The 19,821-nt window shown below is 40.0% G+C and overlaps 1 protein-coding gene across 7 annotated transcripts in view; it reads left to right on the forward strand.

Moving 5' to 3' along the window:
- KLHL3 (kelch like family member 3) overlaps positions 1–19,821 on the forward strand; it is a 275,134-nt gene that overhangs the window by 158,803 nt on the left and 96,510 nt on the right. For 5 of the 7 annotated variants that reach the window (XM_063642807.1, XM_055286143.2, XM_063642806.1 and 2 more), the window contains one exon: positions 12,185–12,304. In XM_063642807.1, the coding sequence (XP_063498877.1) occupies positions 12,185–12,304 (120 nt within the window). Of the gene's footprint in view, positions 1–11,912; positions 12,065–12,184; positions 12,305–19,821 lie in introns of those variants that run through there. The other 2 variants (XM_063642805.1, XM_063642809.1) reach the window with 2 other exon arrangements.

Genomic DNA, 19,821 nt, shown 5'->3' on the forward strand with positions numbered 1-19,821 from the left:
CAGAGTGAGTGCTCAGTAGATGGTAGTTGCTATTATCATTGGTATCCACCTATTGCTACATCGTACCCTATACTTCGCTGCTGGGTTACTAACCAAGGCATATTTTAGGACCTCTCTCTGTTTATCATCCAAAGCAAATTATGTAGAACCATTTCCATGAGGAAATGAGGGAGCTTATCAGGCCATCATCTTGCTTCTTATCTAAAACTATCTCCTTATAGTAAGTTACCCCATAGGGCTTGGCATTTCTTCTTTTAGGTTTCACCAAGATCTACCTTAATCTTTCTTTTTATAGACAACCTGTGGCATCTAGTTGCCTCAATGATTTGGAACCATGGGCTGGATGCATGTTTGTTCAGGCCAAAATCTCTTAAGAACTTGTGAATTTGCACTAGCCTTTGCCGTATCTTTCTAGATTTCTAGGTCTCTCCTGGACCTTATGATGCTAAGTCTTCCCCAGTTCCCTCCATGGGAGAATCACTGTGGCTTGAACAGTCAGAGAAAGGTGATTTTGTCTTCTGTTTTGCAAAGGGAAAGGGTCTCTGGCTGTTAGCTATTACAATGATAAATTGTGTCTGTGTGAGTGTGAATGTAGAGAAGATAGATATCACAAATGGCAGTTGCCCTTGCAATTGGGATTTTGTTTCAGTTCTGGAAATCAGCCTTGTGGATAGCTTAAAATAAAATTTCAAAATAAATGGTTAGTCAGATTCATAGAGACAGAAAGTAAAATGGTTGCCAGGGGCTGGAGGGAGGGAGGAGTGGGGAAGTTATTGTTTAATGGTTAGAGAGTTTCAGTTTGGGAAGATGAAATAATTCTGGAGATGGGTGGTGGTGATGGTTGTACAACAGTATGACTGTACTTAAAAATGGTTAAAATTATAAATTTTATGTTACATCTATTTTACCACAATAAAAAACATTCAGGCCCAGACTGTGGCAGATCTGCAAGAGTTACAGAGCACCACAACTTTGGAAGAAGCATCATAAAAAAAAAATATTTTTCTTAAAATTGTGATTATTTTCTTCATCAGAAGCACAGAGATGACCCTGCTTGAGAGGGGCACCAGGTACCGGGCACTATGCTGTGATTTTGTGTGAGGTGTCCTCAGAGGATGGTTCTTACTGGCTGGTTTTTACGAAGGAGAGTCTGTTTTTGGACCTCTGGGAACTTCTGAGCCAAAGGAGCTCATCTGTTTACCCTTGATCCAGGAACGACAGAGAGAGAATATTTTCTGAGGAGACAAGACTTAGAAAGCCAGTACACTTTAAATGTTGAGTTTTGTAATGTCAGGTTGAATGCTGGCAAGACCCAGGGAAGAGCAAGTGTTGAGCAACCTAGCCTTTTTTCTGTTCCCAGCGGCAAGTCACCACTTAGTCCTCCCCCAACCTTAGAAGTCAGGGATAGAAAATTCTGTAAAAAGTTTTGGGCATCACTGCTGCCTGAAGCAGATGTGCATGCATTTCAACCATGATAATTGAAACCAAATTTTTCCATTTTGGAAATACTTTTTGGCAAAGTAAGGTTTTTCAACTGCAAAAACAAAGTCAGGGAAAGAAACCTCTTGATTTCCCTACACCCAGATTTGGATTTTTAGGATTTTACTTGCTAAGTTTTGAATTGGTAAGACCGATCTGAATAAGATAATTTTTGTGTAAGTTTTCCTAAAGCAAGTGCTTTATTTGATGAAATTTGCCATCATCAAACTGACCTAATTTTTTTTTTTTTCAGTTTCTGGGTGAATGTTCAAACTAGGTTAAACAGAATAGAGCACTAATAAACCATATAAAAAATAGCTTGAACATGTGTTGGTAGATTTTTTTTTCTGTTAAATAAGTTCAATGCCTCTCAGGTCAGAGATCTAACTTTTTATCATTTATAAGGATTTTCAGAGTCTTAGCACAACTTTCCTGGACTTTTCGTTTTCACTTATGAAAGTATATCGTAGCCACTATCAAAACCACACACACGCAAGGGCTCAGCTCTCCTATACAAACCAAACATAAGCTTGGCTTCCAAAATGCCACATAATGAGGAGCATGTTTTCTTTTAGTCTTTCTCTCTTCTTGTCTAATTCTATCTGTCTTTGTAAAATGTTTTACATTTTTACACACCCCACTTAAGAGCTTTCCCCTTGAGTTTTGAAGAAAGCAGTCTGTGACTTGGGGTTTTAGGAATGTGATTAGTAACATACCTGTTCTTGAGCTTGTTTACGAAGGAGCATGTTACAGGAATGACAGCAGCTGCTGGTCATCTTCGGTGAATCATGATTGGCTTGTGTGAAGGCCCCAGTGTGGAAACTCCAAGTTCAGTACGATTAATAACACTGACTCCAGTACACATGGCAATTTCCCATAATCAGAAGTAAAGCAGTGCTATATCACAGGTCCTAGGAGATTTGGTCTTTTTTCATTTGGCCTGGTTTGGTCACACAAGGAAGAATGTCAGAGAGTGGGACATGAAGGGTTGTGCCTCACTTGGCCTGATGGGCTATGGACATTATCCCGAGTCAGTGGACATTGTTATTAAGATCCCAGGCCTTGGGGTCAGATAGACCTGGGTTTCAGTGCCAGTTCTGCACTTACGAGTTATGTGGGACTTTTGGACCGATTTTATCTCTGTACCTTAAGAGATAATGCTACTTACTTCCTAGGGTTTTTCTGAAGATAAAATGAGATAATGGAGGTAAGGTGCTTTAACATACCCTCAACTTTCAGGAAATGTTAACTTGATCTGTACCTTACTAATGTCCATGTGGGCTATTATAGGGATTCAGCCTAATGCTATGAACTGAGGTGGCACTGTTGAAAGAGGATGAAGAGTATGGGGCTCTCTGGTAACCTGTGTGTAAATGGTACTTTGTGATGGCAGGACTGCACCACCAAGTCCTGAATCCTGCTGGCTGGACATCTTCAAGAGTCAGGTTCTTCATTAATCCAGAAGTAGAAATCTAACTTTGATCATTTTGGTCTTGAACTTTAGGATTGGAATACTTACTAGATCTGCAGTTTGACCAAAGTGCCAGGGGCTCAGAAATCCTGTCTATATAGGGTCCCATTGCTGTCCAGAGTTGGAGAAGCAGAGTCATGCCGATGACCTCATGAGAACCTAAAGTACAATAGTCAACATGTCATCAGTTTATTGATTTGTAGTAAAATATTACTGGCAAGATATTCCTGAGGGCCTGCAACCACATTCTGTCTCTCTGAAGGAAAACCACGGGGGAGGTCAAACTGGTCAAAAGGCTGCAGAGTAAACTAGGGACTGAGTTATGGCATTGGAGTATTTACAGACTTCAAGCTCCACCATGGGGATCTGACCTGAGGCTGAACCAGATGACAATATCTGATGATTAAATCACTTTCCTAGACAGAGTGTGATGGGTTGGACCGAGGGCTTTCTTCTCTGTCTGATTCTTAGTTTTTGGTTATTCCTTTCTAAATGACACTTTCTTTGTTGAGAGTTTTTAATGCATTCAGCACAGCTTTGCCCTGGCTCAGAGTTGTTTTGCCTTCATTGAGTGGTTTTGCCTCTTTATTCCATCTCATCTCTAGCTTGAACATAATGTGCTTGGGCCTCTTGTATGTGGCCAGTATCAGCTCATGACTTCTGAATTTTTTTTGCATCTCTTGGAGACCTTTAGAGGTGAAACAGATCATAACCTTTAATGGCATTTCTCAGACTCCACTTTCCTTCCCTCCACATTCTCGCACGCCCAAGATGTTCTGGAGCTCCTCATTTGTTTTTTCTTTTTTTTTAACTTTTATTTTAGGTTCAGGGGTACACGTGCTGGTTTGTTATATAGGTAAACTTGTGTCACAGAGGTTTGTTGTACAGATTAGTACCTGTCATCACCCAGGTAGCCAGTAGTTATTTTTTCTGCTCCTCTTCCTCCACCCACCCTCCATCCTCAAGTAGGCCCTAGTGTCTGTTGTTCCCTTCTTTGTGTCTGTGAGTTCTCATCACTTGGAGCTCCTCATTTGTTAGATGCACAAAGGCATTGCTGCACAATCAGCCTGCTTGAAGACTCTTCTATCCCCTGCCTTTCTAGCATGTTTTTTAGTATCCTTTCCTTTCCATTCACTGCCTCTATTTTCCTCAGCAATAGAAAGAGTCTAAGAACTGACACAGTAAGCAGTAACCCATCTCCCTTTCTTCCCTCTTCTCCAGTTGTTGCTGGCTTTCTGTCACTCCCATCCTCCTGATTCTGTGTCATCAATGTAGGGGACTGGGCTGCCTAAGAAAGTACTCCTCTCTGATCGTGGGGTGGAGGGGTTACGGAGAGAAAGTTGAGGGGGACAAAGCCATCAGTATTTTAATGAAGGGGAGTGAGGAAAGCTACAGTGGTCAGTAGTTAAACCTAATTTACTTATATATCCATTAATTTACTCAGTAATCATTCATTGAGCACCTATCATGTGACAGAAGCTAAGAATTCAGAGGTAACTAAGATACTGTCTTGGTTCTCATGGAGAGCTCACAATCTAGAGGGGGCAGCAGTGTGCTGGAGTCAGCACTCACTCACTTGCAAAAGCTGTTTGTTAAATTTTCAGGAATTTTGTGAGCCAGTTATTAAATATAGCCATTATTAACAATTAAATTATGTAACTTATAAATTATATTAAAAATGAATGTAATAAATACCCCAAACTCATCACTTTCTAATTATTTTTACTATAATCTTCTAGGGCTTTGAGGTTGTGTCTATTATGTCTTGCTGTAGAAATACTATACAGTGATATGATGGTGTGCTGTTGCACATCTCTTCCCAAATCTCATGTTCGGTGGCATCATGTTGGTAGCTTAAAATTTGCCATGGTGGGAGTATTTACAGTCTGGAAATTGGCAAATGTTACAAATCAGGGCTCCTTTCCTCCCAACCAACTGTTAAACATTTACCAGCACACACTGTGTGGGGCAGACAGATAAGTAAGAGGTAATTACAATACAATACAGAAGGAAGCACAGAGTACTGTGGAAATACAGAAGAGGGGAAACTAACCTAGTTTCCCACTAGATTTTTAACTAATCTAGTGAGTAGTGGAGTATGAGAGGGAAGGCTTCAGGGAAGAGGCTTGAAGGCTGGTAGGAACTAGCTAGACACAGGGGAGAATGAGTGGGGAATAAGATAGAACAGTTTTCTAGTGAGACAAAACTTCACAAGGCAGAGAGCCTAGTGTATTTTGGCTATTGCAAGTATTTTAGTATTACGGTAATAAGAAGTCTTCAGGGCAACGATGGGATTAAGGGCCAGGCTAGGTCCCTGAGATTTATTCTGAATGCAGTGAGGAATCAGTGAGACTTCATGTAGAGTATGCCTAGAACACACTGACATTTTGGAAAAGTCCCTCTGGAGTCTGGGAGGAGGTTATTATAATAATCCTGGCAAGAGACAATGATGACCTGGAATGGGGTTGTAATAGTAGCGAAAGTGAGAAGGAAATGGGGTGCAGGGATATTAACGGACATAGGATTTATATGATTTATGGCTGTATGTGAGGAGTGAGAGAGAGGGAGGAAGATATCAAGGATAACACCCCAGTTTTTGGCTTGGATAGGTGATTGGGTGGTTGGTTATGTCTCTGAGATAGAGAATACAGAAAGAGTAGCAGGCTTAAGGGAGGGTGGGGAACATAAATTTTGAATAAGTATGAGTTACCTGTGTAAAATCTAATTAGGGGAGTCAAATATGACGTTGGATATGTGGATCTGTAATTTAGAGGATAGAGGAGGGCAGGAAAGAAGGCTTTGGAAGGTGCTGTGCTACAAGAGGGCCTAAGTTTTAGAGCTTATATATTTTTAACTTTTATAATTACTATTTTATGTATATTTTATTTATAGTTTAACTCTGAAGGCTAACTCTGCTTTCATTAAAAAATAAAAGTGTTGGTCAGACTATCAACTTCTGCTCTACCATCTAACGCTTGTAAAGACAAGTGAAGGGTTTTCAGGTAGAGTTCAGATGACAAATAGGTCATGAGGACCTACTGTGGGCATGACCTCATCCTGGGCAGGCTAAGCTATACAGAGTCCTCAGACACATGTTCTTTGTTCTCTGGGTATGTTGAATCTAGTGTGAGGCAGGTAGGTGGTTGGATTTGTACTATGAAAAAGTAATCGGGCACAAGGCAGAATTCTATGTGCCAGTTGAGTTACAGGCCAGAAATACTACAGGAATTCAGAGAAGGAAGAGCTCACTTAGAACTGATGTATCCCGAGGGCTTCGTGGAGGAGGTAAAGCTTAATTGGTCCTCAAAGAACAGGTATTTAGATTATAATACAGGGAAAGAGAAGGGAAATATAGGTGTCTGCAGTGAACGGTTCATCTGCTTGGCACATAATAAGTACTTAGTAAATATTTGAGTAAGTGAGAGAGGTAAGGCTGGCATTTAGGTTCAGTCCAGGTCAAGGAGGTCCTTGAATACTAGTCAAGAATCATGACTTTATCCTGTAGACTGATGATTTTTCAGCTTTTTAGCTATAGAGTCGTTTGAAAGGAAATTTTATGTGGATACTCAACATGTAGAACAAATGGAGGCAGAGGGCTGTGACTGAAGCTTCAGCTCATAAACCTCACAGCCCCGAAGAGACCTGTGTGCAGTGAGGATCTGAAAGTCATGGTCAGATGACATTTTAGAAGGATCAGTTTGGTGATGGTGTGCAAGAAATACTTGGAGGGAGAGTATCTAGAGTGGGGAACAGCAAGCAGGTGGGAGGCTACTGTAATAGTCTAAGTCAGGGGAAAAGAGAAGCTGAAAGCCCAGAAAAGAAGGACCAACTATGTCTATCCTTATGGCTATGAAGCTCGACTGTCTCACATGTATGTCTTCCTGAATGGGGTCAGTGGGTATCTGTGAGCGTGAGGTAAGTTGGAACCAATTTGCAACACCCTTTCTGTGGGCTGTTGAAGGAACCATCCACTGCAGTGGGTTCATCATGGCACCAGTAGTGGTTCATATAAGCAAGTTTACTAGTAACAGGCCAGTGTGGAAATTAATTAAAGTATTGAGCCAGATATCTGGTGCTTTGACAAAGTTGACTAGATTCATGTGTTCTGATTCTGCTAGAGCTTATTTAGAAAATGGCTTAGATGATCATTTCTGTATATTTCTATAGCAAAGAGCAAAGATTCTGCCTGGCCCATACTTTCTCACTAAATCTACAATTGTTGACCCATTTGAATCTTAAATATGGCTGCTCGACTTGAATGTTGCTGGAACCCTGGACACTGGGATACAGATGAAGGTTCCTTTGTGTAGTAGCTTGAGCCGCAGGTCTGGTGGGAGGGGCACATATGAATTAACACTGACTATGGTTTTTAGTAGAATCTGGGGCCAGTTTTTGCTCTTGGAGAAATCAACCATTTTATGCTTAGAGTAAGGGCATTTACTGTGAAACTCTTTTCAACAGAAAACATCTCATGGCTGAGTCTGCCTGGAAAATTGTGTGCGTGTGTGTGTGCATGCATGTGCACGTGTGTGTGTGTGCGTGCACGTGTGCGTGTGTGATTTTGGCTGGGTCTGGGTAGGGTGAAAAGTATGGTGTTAGACTTGAACAAGATAGTGGGAATATACCTTAGTGTGGTCTGTGTTTCACAGGCGAGGAGAGGGGATCCACTAGCCTTATTTGGGAACACGAACTGAGAATGCTTGGGATTGGGACTTGATAGGGTGGGGATGGGGCAATCTATTGAGGTTTAAGTAGTTAAGATCTAGTATGAATGGAGGAAAAAAGGTTTAGGGGATGAAATGGTAAGATCTAGCAACTCTGTGCCTGGGCATGTGACCTTAGGTTGAGACATATGTATATGTGTGTGCATTTATGTACATGCATGCACTGTATTGCTGGAGGGTATAGGTTGTGAGCTTCAAGTATAGGATACCTAAACTCAGATCCCATCTCTACCACTTATTATTTATACAATCTTGTGAAGATTTTTTGAACTTCTCTGGGCCTTCAGATGTTCTTTTCTTAAATTTGTTGTTCTCTGGAAGGTTAATGAGTTGCCAAGAAGTGTGTACCTTCCAGAGACCAGGGACTCAGAATCTCCTTCAAACTTCCTGTGCCTTTTCATGGAGGAGCAGGGGAAGAAAGGAACCTTGGCTTCCTTCAGATGTCAAGCCTTGCCTGTGCATCAAGAGTGGAAAGGGCTCTGGATGGATTTGGGGAAACTGATGTCTTTCCCTAGCCAGCCCTACGGTCATGAGCAAGTCACTTGCTCTTTTAGGGAGGCTCTAGTGTGAATTATATTTTGTTGAACATTGATCCTCTGATAATAGGCAATCTATGTTTGAGACCTTTTGGTAAACACAACATTGTATTAACAAGGATACATCCTTATTGGACCATTCTGGAAAGTGCAAAGAGCAACGCACCAGAAGAGTGAGCTTTCCTGTTCACTAGCCACACTGGAGATTGTGTTAGTGCTTCTAAAATGGCTCTTTTTAGTTTATATATCTTTGAAGTGAAGCTAATAATATCTGTTCACTAGGCTTTTCCGTGCTTTAATCTTACTAGTTCCCTGTCAAGAACCTTCAGTGATTTCCTGATCTGTACCAAATTATGTTTTCTCATTCTGGCTTTTAAGTCTCTCCACAGTTTGAAGACAATATTTATAATGAATACTTGTAAAGTATTTTACAGTTTATAGATTTATCCCAAGGATGCAAGTATGGTTTAGTATTAGAAAATATATGTGTCATTCATCATATTACAAGATTAAAGGAAAGACCTCGGTTTCCCCAAATCCATCCAGAGCCCTTTCCACCCTTGATGCATAGGCAAGATTAAAGGAAAAAACCCATATGAACATCTCATTAGATACACAAAGACATTTGATAAAATTTAGCATAACTTTATGACTTAAAAACTCTTAATAAAAATAGAAGGGAATTTTCTTAATCTGACAAAAAGCATTTACAAAAATCCTGTAACAAACATACATAATGGGGGAACATTAGAAACATCTTTAAAAGCAGGAATATGACAATACTATTCATTAGCATCCTTTCTGTTTGACATTGTGTGGCCATCCTAGCCAGTGCAAACTTTTTTCAAAAAAGAAATTAGAGGCCTAAGAATTTGATAGAAGAAAAATCTCTGGCATTATATGCAGATAATATCACTGTCTACATAGGACACCTAATTTATGTTCAAATAGGAATAACAGGAACATTGGCAATGGCTGGATATATGATCAATTTGCAAAAATCAATTGCATTTTATAAACCATAACAATCAGAAAACATAATTTAAAAATACATCATTTCTATTACAAAAGAGCAATAAAAACCATAAAGTACTTAGGAATAAATCTAATCAAACCTGTGTAAGGTCTTCATACAGAAAAATCTAAAAGTCTGAGTGATATTAAAGAGGACTTAAATAAATGGAGAGATATGTTCATGGATAGGAGGGCATAGTGTCAGAAAAATGATGGTTCTATCCAAATTGATCTATAAGTTCAATGCAGTTTTTTCAATCAAAATCACATTCGAGTTCTTTATGGAATTTGACAAGCTAGTCAAGACACTTCTCAAAAATAACAGGACTGGGGACTTTCCGTGTCAGATATCAGACCTTATTATAAAGCTACAGAAATCATGTGGTACTGTTACAGAGACAGACAAACTGACCAGTGGAATAGGTTAGTAAGTCAAGGAAGAAATCTCTTTATATCTGGAACTTTAATATATGACCTAAGATGGCATGACAGATGCATGAGAAAAATAAGTTTTAAATACATCAAACTTGTGGAGAAAATTAGATCCCTATTTCATATCCTGACATAAATATCAGTATCAGGGCCTGGCACAGTGGCTCACGCCAGTAATCGCAGCACTTTGGGAGGCTGAAGTGAGCAGATCACTTGGGGCCAGGAGTTTGAGAACAGCCTGACCAACATGGTGAAACTCCCCATTTCTACTAAAAATACAAAAATTAGCCAGGTGTGGTGGTGCGCATCTGTAATCCCAGCTACTTGAGAGGCTAAGGCACAAGAATCACTTGAACCCAGGAGGCAGAGGTTGAGCCAAGATCTGCACTCCAACCTGAATGACAGAGTGAAACCATCTCAAAAAAGAGAAAAAATCAGTATCAGATGAAATAAGCACTTAAATACCAAAAGCAAAAATGTTAAACCTTTGGTAGAACATAGAAGTTAATATTTTTCTAGCTTTATAGTAAAGAAAGACACCATAAAATAAATTATGCTTATGGAATAGCTCATCTTTTGAAGAAATTTTTCATCTTTGCTGGTTGCTTCCCCTCTCTGATTCAAGTCTCAAGCCACATTTTCTGGCTTGAGACTTCCTTTACCTGCTTTAAACACACAACTCTAAGCATCCTCCTTTGTGCATATCTTCCTCTGCTCAGCTAACTTCCTTGTACACAGAATCCAAACAGTCCCAAAGTTCAGATATTCGTGGCTTACATTTGCATGATGAACTGATGGTGGGAAGGGAGCCAAAAGAGGAGTCTGTTATGGTCAGACAAGCTGTGGGTCTGCCACGCTGGTTGTATTTGAATGTTCCAATAGTTACGAATTCCAGTGTGAGATCTTTAGTGATTCTCAGGCCTCTGAAATATACTGTCAATCATAGAAGCCTCTTTCTCTAGCCAGTCTGCAAAGTTAAGTGGTAGCATGGATAGAGGCTCACTAGGGAAAATCAAAAGAGAGTACCCTCATTGTCCTAGAGTTGGAGTGAACTATGGGTCCCCAAATCTATACAAGTGGAGAAGGTTCTGTTTTCCTAGTAACCAAGCAAAGCTTAGCCTGGATCAAACAGGTAACTCCAAGGTCTCACACTACTCTTGGGAGCTGAATAGTTTCACCAGTTTGGGGAGAAACACCTTTCCTTGCTCATTCTTTTGATTCCTTATTTCCGCCTTCCATAAAGTTTAAAGATGTTGCTCAGGAGTTGTTGGGTAACTAGCTGGCACCCCACAGGGATTTGAGTATTTTTTCTTTCTCTTTCACTTTTTTCAAGAGAGAGTTTTGCTCTGTTGCCCAGGCTGGGGTGCAATGGCATGAAACCCCTGGGCACAGGCAGTCCTCCTCCTTCAACCTCCTGAGTAGCTGGGACTACAGGCATGAGCCACCATATCCTTGTCTCTTGATTTCAGTACAGAGGCATTGAGATTATGGTTGACTCTTGCTAGTTTTTACTCACTCAGTCTACACAGATAGCCTTTCTTTCCATAATACTTATAATCCTTTGTCTTTCTATGGGATTACAGTTTCCCAAAAGCTTTTGCTGTTGTTCCACTGCTTCCTGGAGTGTAGCCAATATGATTTTTCTAAAACACCGATTTGTTTACCTGCTTTCTATCCTACTTTGTTTAAAACCCTTTGATGGCTTCTCATTATTTCAGAAAGAAATCCAAACTTCTTAGCTTTGCTTACATGACACTTAAAAGGCTGCTTGGTCTTCTAGTTTTTTCTATTGATATTCCCTCTTGTGCTCTCCTCTAGTTTTACTGAACTGCCAGTACTTTGAACACACTTTGTGCTTTTTCTCCTCCAGGTCTTTGTGCATACTGTTTCCTCTGCCTGGAATACTCTTCTTCTTTCTCTTTACCTGGCTTGTTTCTGCTCTTTCTTCAGGTCTCAGATTCGAGGAAGCTTTCCATCAACCTGCCATCACTGGGACGAGTTGGCCATCCCCTGTGATTCTGTAGCTCCTATCAAATCATAATACTTAAAATGTGGTGTTTAAATGTTTACTTGGCATTCTCCTCTACTGAACTCTAAGCTTTGTGAGGGTAGTGACGGTGGCTTTGTCTATTGTTTTGTTTCCCTTAAATCTAAATGCAGTGCCTAGCACATAGTAGCCTCCAGTAAATGCTTGTTTAATGAACAAACAAACCTGTGAAGTGAGTGATAGAGTGCTTAGTCCCCTTCAATTTTCAGGGTGGAGAGATGGAGAATAAGGACCTCACACAAAATCACACAGTACTTGGTGGAAGAAGCTGAGCTATGACCTGCCTTCCTTCAGAGGAATGCACTTTGCATTGGAAGATACGAAGAAATTCCCACTACATTGTCTTTCCTACTGGGTCTATGTGAGAACAGGCTGATAGATGCCTCTGGTGGGTGGGTAAATGCATGGGCTTTTGGCAGTTGGATGAATGGGTTTACCAATGAGTGATTCTCTTTCCCTCCCTCTTCCTTCCTGTTCACAGTGTCAAGCTGAGCTCCCAGACTCTGATACAGGGAGGGGATGATGAGAAGAACCAGAGGACGATCACTGTCAACCCTGCCCACATGGGGAAAGCATTCAAGGTTATGAATGAACTGCGGAGGTACTTTTTCTATCTTGTCTGTGCCCTTGCAGAAGGAACTTGTCCATGAGCTTCATCAAGGACTGAGAACAGAAGTCAGAACATGACCACCTGGGGAATTCTGACTCTTTCCACCCACTCTCAGTCACTTGAGTTCCCATTTCTTTCTCTCCCCTTTTTTTTTTTTTTTTTTTTTTTTTTTTTTTTTTTTTTTTTTTGAGATGGAGTCTCGCTGTGTCATTCAGGCTGGAATGCAGGTGGCGTGATCTCGGCTCACTGCAACCTCCACCTCCCGGGTTCAAGCGATTCCCCTGCCTCAGCCTTCCAAGTAGCTGAGATTACAGGCGCATGCCACCATGCCCAGCTAATTTTTGTATTTTTAGTAGAAATGGGGTTTCACCATGTTGGTCAGGCTGGTCTTGAACTCCTGACCTTGTGATCTGCCTGCCTAAGCCTCCCAAAGTGCTGGGATTACAGGCGTGAGCCACTGCACCCGGCAGGTTTCCCCTTTCGAACTCTGCTTGAGACAGAATGACTTTGCCAGAAAACTGTCTTTCCTATGTATGTATTTAACACCTATCATTTTAATGATTAATCACAGGGGAAAAATCCTTTATGGTTACAGCAAGTCTATTCATAAACTTGATTTCCAACAGAATGGGCTGCTTGAAAACCAATAATAGAATGATTGCAACACCCACACACAATTGCAGATTAAAGACTGGATGTCATGTATTTTCTTCTGGTTTCACTCTCTCTTTCACTGGTCTGAACTTAGGTTGGCAAGACAGCCACATCGGTGGAAGAATACCTGGCTCCTTAAATGTAAAGAGAGAAATGAAATGTGAATGTACTCATCCTCTCTGAGCTAATAGTGGGGGGTACGCAGGCTATTTGTAAGGCCAATGTGCATGTTTGACAAGCTTGTTGCAAGGCAGGTTCAGGGCTCTGAACATGTGTTTCTGTACATGTTTTTTTGTACAAAGCCTGTGCACACGATCTCTTCTTTACCAGAAAGCTCAGAAGCTTCCTTTGCCCACACAGTTATTTAGTGCATACTTCATCCTGTTGTGAGGTGTAATTGTTTATTTCATCTTTTCTCTGTAGCTCATGAACTCTCTGAAGGCAGAGGCAACTTTTGAGTAATTTTTATCTCTAGCATCTGGCACTTCGTAGGAGCTTCTATTGATTCATCAAAGATGCCCAGAGGCACTGGCTAGGCCCTGGAATGGGTCAGTGGGGTACAAAGTAAAAAATATAAATAGGTCAATGAAAATAATCTCTTTATACTACAAATAGGTATTATGATGGAGGAATGCATCCAATGCCTGACAGGTGGTAGGTATGCAATAAGTATTTGTTTCTTAAAGAGGGCTACAGAAGCAAGTATGACAAGTGGGAACTTTGGAGAAGAGGGTTGATGCTTGAGCTGAATTTTGAAGGACAAATAAGAGTTAGAGAAATGAAGGGTAGTGGGGATAGGGAGAAACCTTCCAGGCAGAGAAAATGGCACATAGCCAAAGAAGTGTGTGTTGAATGGGGAGTTGAACTACTTTTAAACAAAAGTTCTACCTGATTCTATGTTTGTTTTCTTATGTCTCCTTTCTACAGGGCCTAGTCTTTGGCATTAATAACCAAGTTAAATTAAATTTGTATTATGCTCCACTGCTCAATTTTTATTAGGCCTCCTGCCAGATTTCCTGGAAGCTCTGCACATAGCTGTCTTAGGCATCGGGCTGTGCTGATGTCCATGCTTATGGGCATGGTTCTCTTGTTAACTGAAGAATTTGTCTTGTATTTCCTAGACACTATTGAAATTCCTCATTTAGTTCTTTTGGTTATGGCTTGTGCCCTTTGTCTGATTTAGGAGTCTTTCACCAGGCCTTATTTTGCCTGGTATTATAGTCAACTCCAGTGATGGCTGAAAGCGAGAACTTAGGAATAGATAAGTACACAAGATTCCCTGCACCCTTACTTTCTATTACTAACATCTTTTCTTTGTTTGTTTGTTTTTTTAAAGAGACAGAGTCTTGGTCTGTCACTTAGGCTGGAGTGCAGTGTCCCAGTCACAGCTCACTGTGACCTTGAACACCTGAGCTCAAGCAGTCCTCCCACCGTGGCCTCTCAAAATGTTGGGATTATGGTCATGAGCCACCATGCCCAGCCCCCTTTTCTTTAAATAATTTTTAAAAAAGACATCCTAAGTTCTCATTAGTTCTGTTACAAGTTACTAGGTTTTTCTCTTTCCCCAAAAGCATTGACTTAGATTTAGCCATCTCGAACAGTCCTGCTTCTTCTTCTCTTTTGTATAGTTCAGCATTTGTCAAACTCTGTTCTGAGAAATACTAGTTCTCTTAAGATGCTCTGTGAGAAAAAAGAGCTCTTGCCCCAATGAGTTTGAAGAATGCTATATACTGTACCTCTCTCTGAGATTCATAATGCATACTGGCATATTAAACGCTCTGAGAAGTCCTGCACTGAACTTGTCTGACTAAAGGTTTTCCACACATATTTGACTATAGAGCCGCCTTTGGTGGTTGTTGTATATAGACCAAGTGTTTTGTGAAATTTGTTTTGGGAAACACTTTTCTAATACCAGACATAGTCCTTTGCTGAAATTTAAGTGAATAATCTTATTCTCCCTCTTTCTGTTTTTTTTTTTTTTTTTTCAAATGGACCACAATCTATATATATTTGATTGGCTGGGAAAATTTTAATTCAGGTTTAGGCATAGATTTTCCTATCATTTTTCTTTTGCAAAAGGAACATATTTATTATAGAACATTTAGAATATACAAATGAGCAACAAGTCATCTATAATTTTAGTACATAGTGGTAACCATTGTAATACTTTGGACAGTATGCCTCTCTTCTTTAGAATATATGTCTCATTGCAAAAAGACATTGTGGCACAATAAAAGCCTCTACATTCCTTAGCTTAAATCATTTTAGCAAAATATTTATTTATTTTTATTTTTTTGAGGCAGAGTTTCACTCTTGTGGCCCAAGCTGGAGTGCAATGGTGTGATCTCGGCTCATTGCAACCTCCACCTCCCAGGTTCAAGCAATTCTCCTGCCTCAGCCTCCCAAGTAGCTGGGATTATAGGCACCTGCCACCATGCCCAGCCAAATGTTTATGTTTAATATAGCTAATGGCTACAAGTCTGTAGCTAAGACCAAGATTACAGTAGCTCAATGTATAGAACTTACAGGTTTTGTAACTTTGCATTTTGGCTTTGGTTTTTGGCTATATCGCTTAAAAGGTTTCATGGGTTTTGATGGGTGCCTGCCCACCTCCATTCCCATCTGACTGGGAATGTTTAAATTGGCTGTAAGTCTTTTGGCTCTAAGTTCTTGGCCATAGGGGTCCCACCAAGGGACAAGATGGACCTGGGGTAGGCAGGCACACTACCCTGGCAGAGATAGGACAAAATGAAAGTTTGGCCATCAATGCTGCCCCTGGCAGATCTTGTCTAAAAGAGTGAGAACGTAAATTAAAAATAAAAGTCTAAGCCCCGCAGGGACTGAACAGACCATCTCTTGGCCAAGGGGACCCCTGATTAACTTTGAAAATGGAGTTCTCAGCCATGATGGGAAGGGGGGTTAGTCAGACCCCCTCTCTTGGTAACCGTGACTAAGCTTTCCTCCCTAAGGTTCTAACAAAAGCCAGCCCTTTCAAAACACCCCACCACTGATATCAACAAACTTTCTGACACTGCCCTTACTTTTTTGCCTAATAAGAGACCACTGACCATAGGAGTGGTTCTGGCTAGTCTTTTTTGAGAATGCACGGTAAGGGGTTTCACGGCCTCTGCTTCACTTTTTAATGTCAGAGGACTGAAAACTCCACCCTCTGATCACCTCAGTTTTTGAACTTGGAGAGCAAGAACCTCAATTGCACATGTGCACGTTTCTCCTTTCATAATATTCATGACTCCTTCTATAGCTTATTGAATATGTGTATTTGGCCGCCTTGCTCAGCATAAATTCCTATTTCCTTTGCCCCTCTCTCAAAGTATATTGTTTCTGCCTTCTGGCTGGAGGCTGTGCTTCCCAGCCTGTCAGAATAGCCACCCTGCAGGCCGTAACCTTTATAAGAAATAAAGTTTCCTCTTGTTTTAAACAAACGAACGAACAAACAAACATATGCCTTAGTTGGGCATTGGAGTTTGTGACTGTAATCCCAGCTTTGCAGGAGGATCACTTGAGCCCAGAAATTTGAGGCCAGCCTGGGCAACATAGTGAGACCCATCTCATTAAAAAAAAAAAAAGAAATTTACGTCTTAACCTAACTTAACACTATATTGAACACATTTTTCTATGTCATTAACTGTTCTACAATATTAAGTGGATCAATGATATTCTATTTTTGATTTATTTTTGAAAGACAGTTCCCTGTTGTTGGATGTCTAGGTTTTCCCAGTTCCTCATATAAATAACCCCTGCTATGGTTATCTTTGTAGCCATATAACATAGTGGTTACAAACATAGATTCTGGCTTCAAATCTTGGCTCTAGTACTTATTGTGTGACCTAGGCAAGTTAATTAATCTCTCTGATCTCACTTTTGTCAACCATAAAATGAGGCTAATAAGAGTACCAGTCTTGCTGCCTTGTTAAGAAGACTAATGAATAAAGTGCTTAAAACAATGACAACACATATATTACTGTTGTTGAATACTTGTGCACATTCATGATTATTTGTATAGAAGAGAAGTAGAATTGCTGATTTGAACAGCCCGTAGAATAATAACTATTCCTTAGATATTGTTGTGAGATCCTGTCACATAATGAATATTCTGTAAGCATTAGCTATGATGATGATGATGATGATGATGAGTGCTAAGCACTGTGCTAGGTTCAGGAACATGGCAGGAGATAAGAGGACTAAAATCTTGCCCTTAGTGAAGCTTGTATTCGCATGTTATTGAAGGGCTACATCAAATTCCAAGGTATTTAAATGGCTAACTTCTGAAAACTAGAGTAGAAAGGGGAGGCAGGGAGGAAGGGGGTCTGCATTGATACTTTATTGATCTGAGTGAGTTTAATGGGAACTAGAGAGAGGCTGGGTATACTTATGGAGGCCTGGGCTAAAGTGTCTTGCCATCCAGGGGTTAAGCTAATGAAATGTTACATGATATTCCAGGGATTTGGGATTATTTCTTGCATTGCTTTCACGTTCCCTTCCCTTAATTTTAAGCTATTTTAGTTCAAGCACACATGTTCTTTGCATTTATGAATCACACAATTCATGAGTTTCCTATTCTTTTTACCTCCATGGTAGAGAATGGCTGTTGGCATAGTCACTGCCAAGCCTTCTCCCTCCTTTTGCACTTCATTGCTCTGCTGTGGCCAGACTGCAGCTGCTGCTTCTGGATGGCAGAGCTCTAGTGACTCTTACTCCTGACTTACCATCCAGCCAGCAAATGGGGCTGTGGGCCTTCTTAGAATAGCACATCCTAACCAGGCCTGAAAAGAAGGGGGCAGAGAGAATGGAACAATCAATGAGTAGAATCCACATGCAGTCTTTCTTTTCTCATTTTGACAATTTTAATCTCCCATTTCACCATTGCAAACAGTTCTCTGCTCTTATCTTTTTTTTTTTGATGGTCTGTCACTATGCTTTTATTATTGTTATGAACCATCTTAGCATATTGCTTTCTGTTTTTCTTTTGGTAACAGCTTTATCAAGACATAATTCAGATGCCATACAATTTACCGGTTTAAAGTTACAATTTAATGACTTTTAGTTTATTCACAGAATTGTGCAACCACAATCTTAGAATATTTTCATCACCCTAAATAGAAACCCTGTATTCTTTAGCAGTCATCCCCTCCATAGTTTACCCCATCCTTACCACCACTCCCCATCAGTCCTAGGCAACCACTAGTCTACTTTATGTCTCTATAGATTTGCCTGTTTTAAAATCATACAATATGTAGCCTTTTGTGTCTGGCTTCTTTCATTTAGCCTAATGCATTTAAGGTTCATTCATGTTGTAGCATGTCTCAGTACACCATTCCTTCTTATTGCAGAATAATATTTCATTGTATAGATATAGCACATTTGACTTTTGGCTATTATAAATAATGCTGCTATGAACATTCATGTACAAGTTTTTGTGTGGATGTATGTTTTTATTTCTCTTAGGTATATGTCTGGGAGTGGGATTATTGGGTCATATGGCAACTTTAATCTTTGGAGGAACTGCCAAACTGTTTTCAGAGCAGCTGCACCATTTTACATTTCCATCAACAGCAAAGCTTCTAATTTCTCCACACCTTGTCTAACACTTGTTACTGTTTGTGCTTTTGATTATAGCCATTCTAGTGAGTGTAAGGTGGTATCTTGTTGTGGTTTTGATTTGCACTTCTCTGATTGTTAATGATGTTGAGCATCTTTTCATGAGCTCTTTGGCTATTTCTATATCTTATTTGGAGAAATATGTGGGGTGGGGGGATGGGGGAGGGATAGCATTAGGAGATATACCTAATGCTAAATGACGAGTTAATGGGTGCGGCACACCAACATGGCACATGTATACATATGTAACAAACCTGCACATTGTGCACATGTACCCTAAAACTTAAAGTATAATAAAAAAAAATCTCTTGTTCATTTTTAATTAGGTTATTTTTCTGTTTATTATAGAGTTGTAACAGTTTGAGTTCTTCACATATTCTAGATACAAGCTCATTATCAGGTAGATGATTTGCAAAAAATTGTTTCTCGTTCTATGGATTGTCTTTTCATTATCCTGATGGCATCGTTTGAAGCACAAATGTTTTAAATTTTGATACCTAATTTATCATTGTTTCTTTTATTGTTTGTGCTTTTGGTGTCATATCTAAGAAACCATTGCCTTGTTTGGAGTCATGAAGATTTACCCCTATATTTTCTTCTAAGAGTTTTTATAGTTTTAGCTCTTACTTTTAAATCTTTGAGCCATTTTAAGTAAATTTTTGTATGTGGTGTGAGGTAGGGATCCAACTTCATTATTTTGCATATGGATATCCAGTTGTCCCAGCACCATTTGTTGAAAAGACTGTTTTTTCCCAGTTGAATGATCTTGCTACCTTGTCAAAAATCAATGGAACATAAATATGAGGGTTTATATCTGGACTCTCAATTTTATTTTATTGATCTATATAGCTATCCTTATACTAGTACCACACTGTCATATTTTTTGAGATAGGGTTTCATTATGTTGTCCAGGCTGGTCTTGAACTCCTGGGCTCAAGCAATCCTCCTGCTGCAGCCTTCTGAGCATCTAGGATTATAGGCATGTACTGCTGTACCCAGCTACACACTTTGTTTTTTTTTGCTGGTTATTCCTCCCCTCAACCTCTTAACCATCTCCCATGTCTGAATTCCAGGACCATGTAACCACTTGCCTGCTTGGTAACCTTACTTACGTGTCCAGTGGGCAGCTCAAACTTAACATGTTTAAAATTTAACCTCTAATCTTAAATGAAATATTATATGGAAAAAAGAAGATATGGAGGAAAAGTGAAGCAGACAATTGAAAAAAAACACAT

Source organism: Symphalangus syndactylus, chromosome 7 (genome assembly GCF_028878055.3).
Source record: "Symphalangus syndactylus isolate Jambi chromosome 7, NHGRI_mSymSyn1-v2.1_pri, whole genome shotgun sequence".
Lineage (NCBI taxonomy): Eukaryota > Metazoa > Chordata > Mammalia > Primates > Hylobatidae > Symphalangus > Symphalangus syndactylus.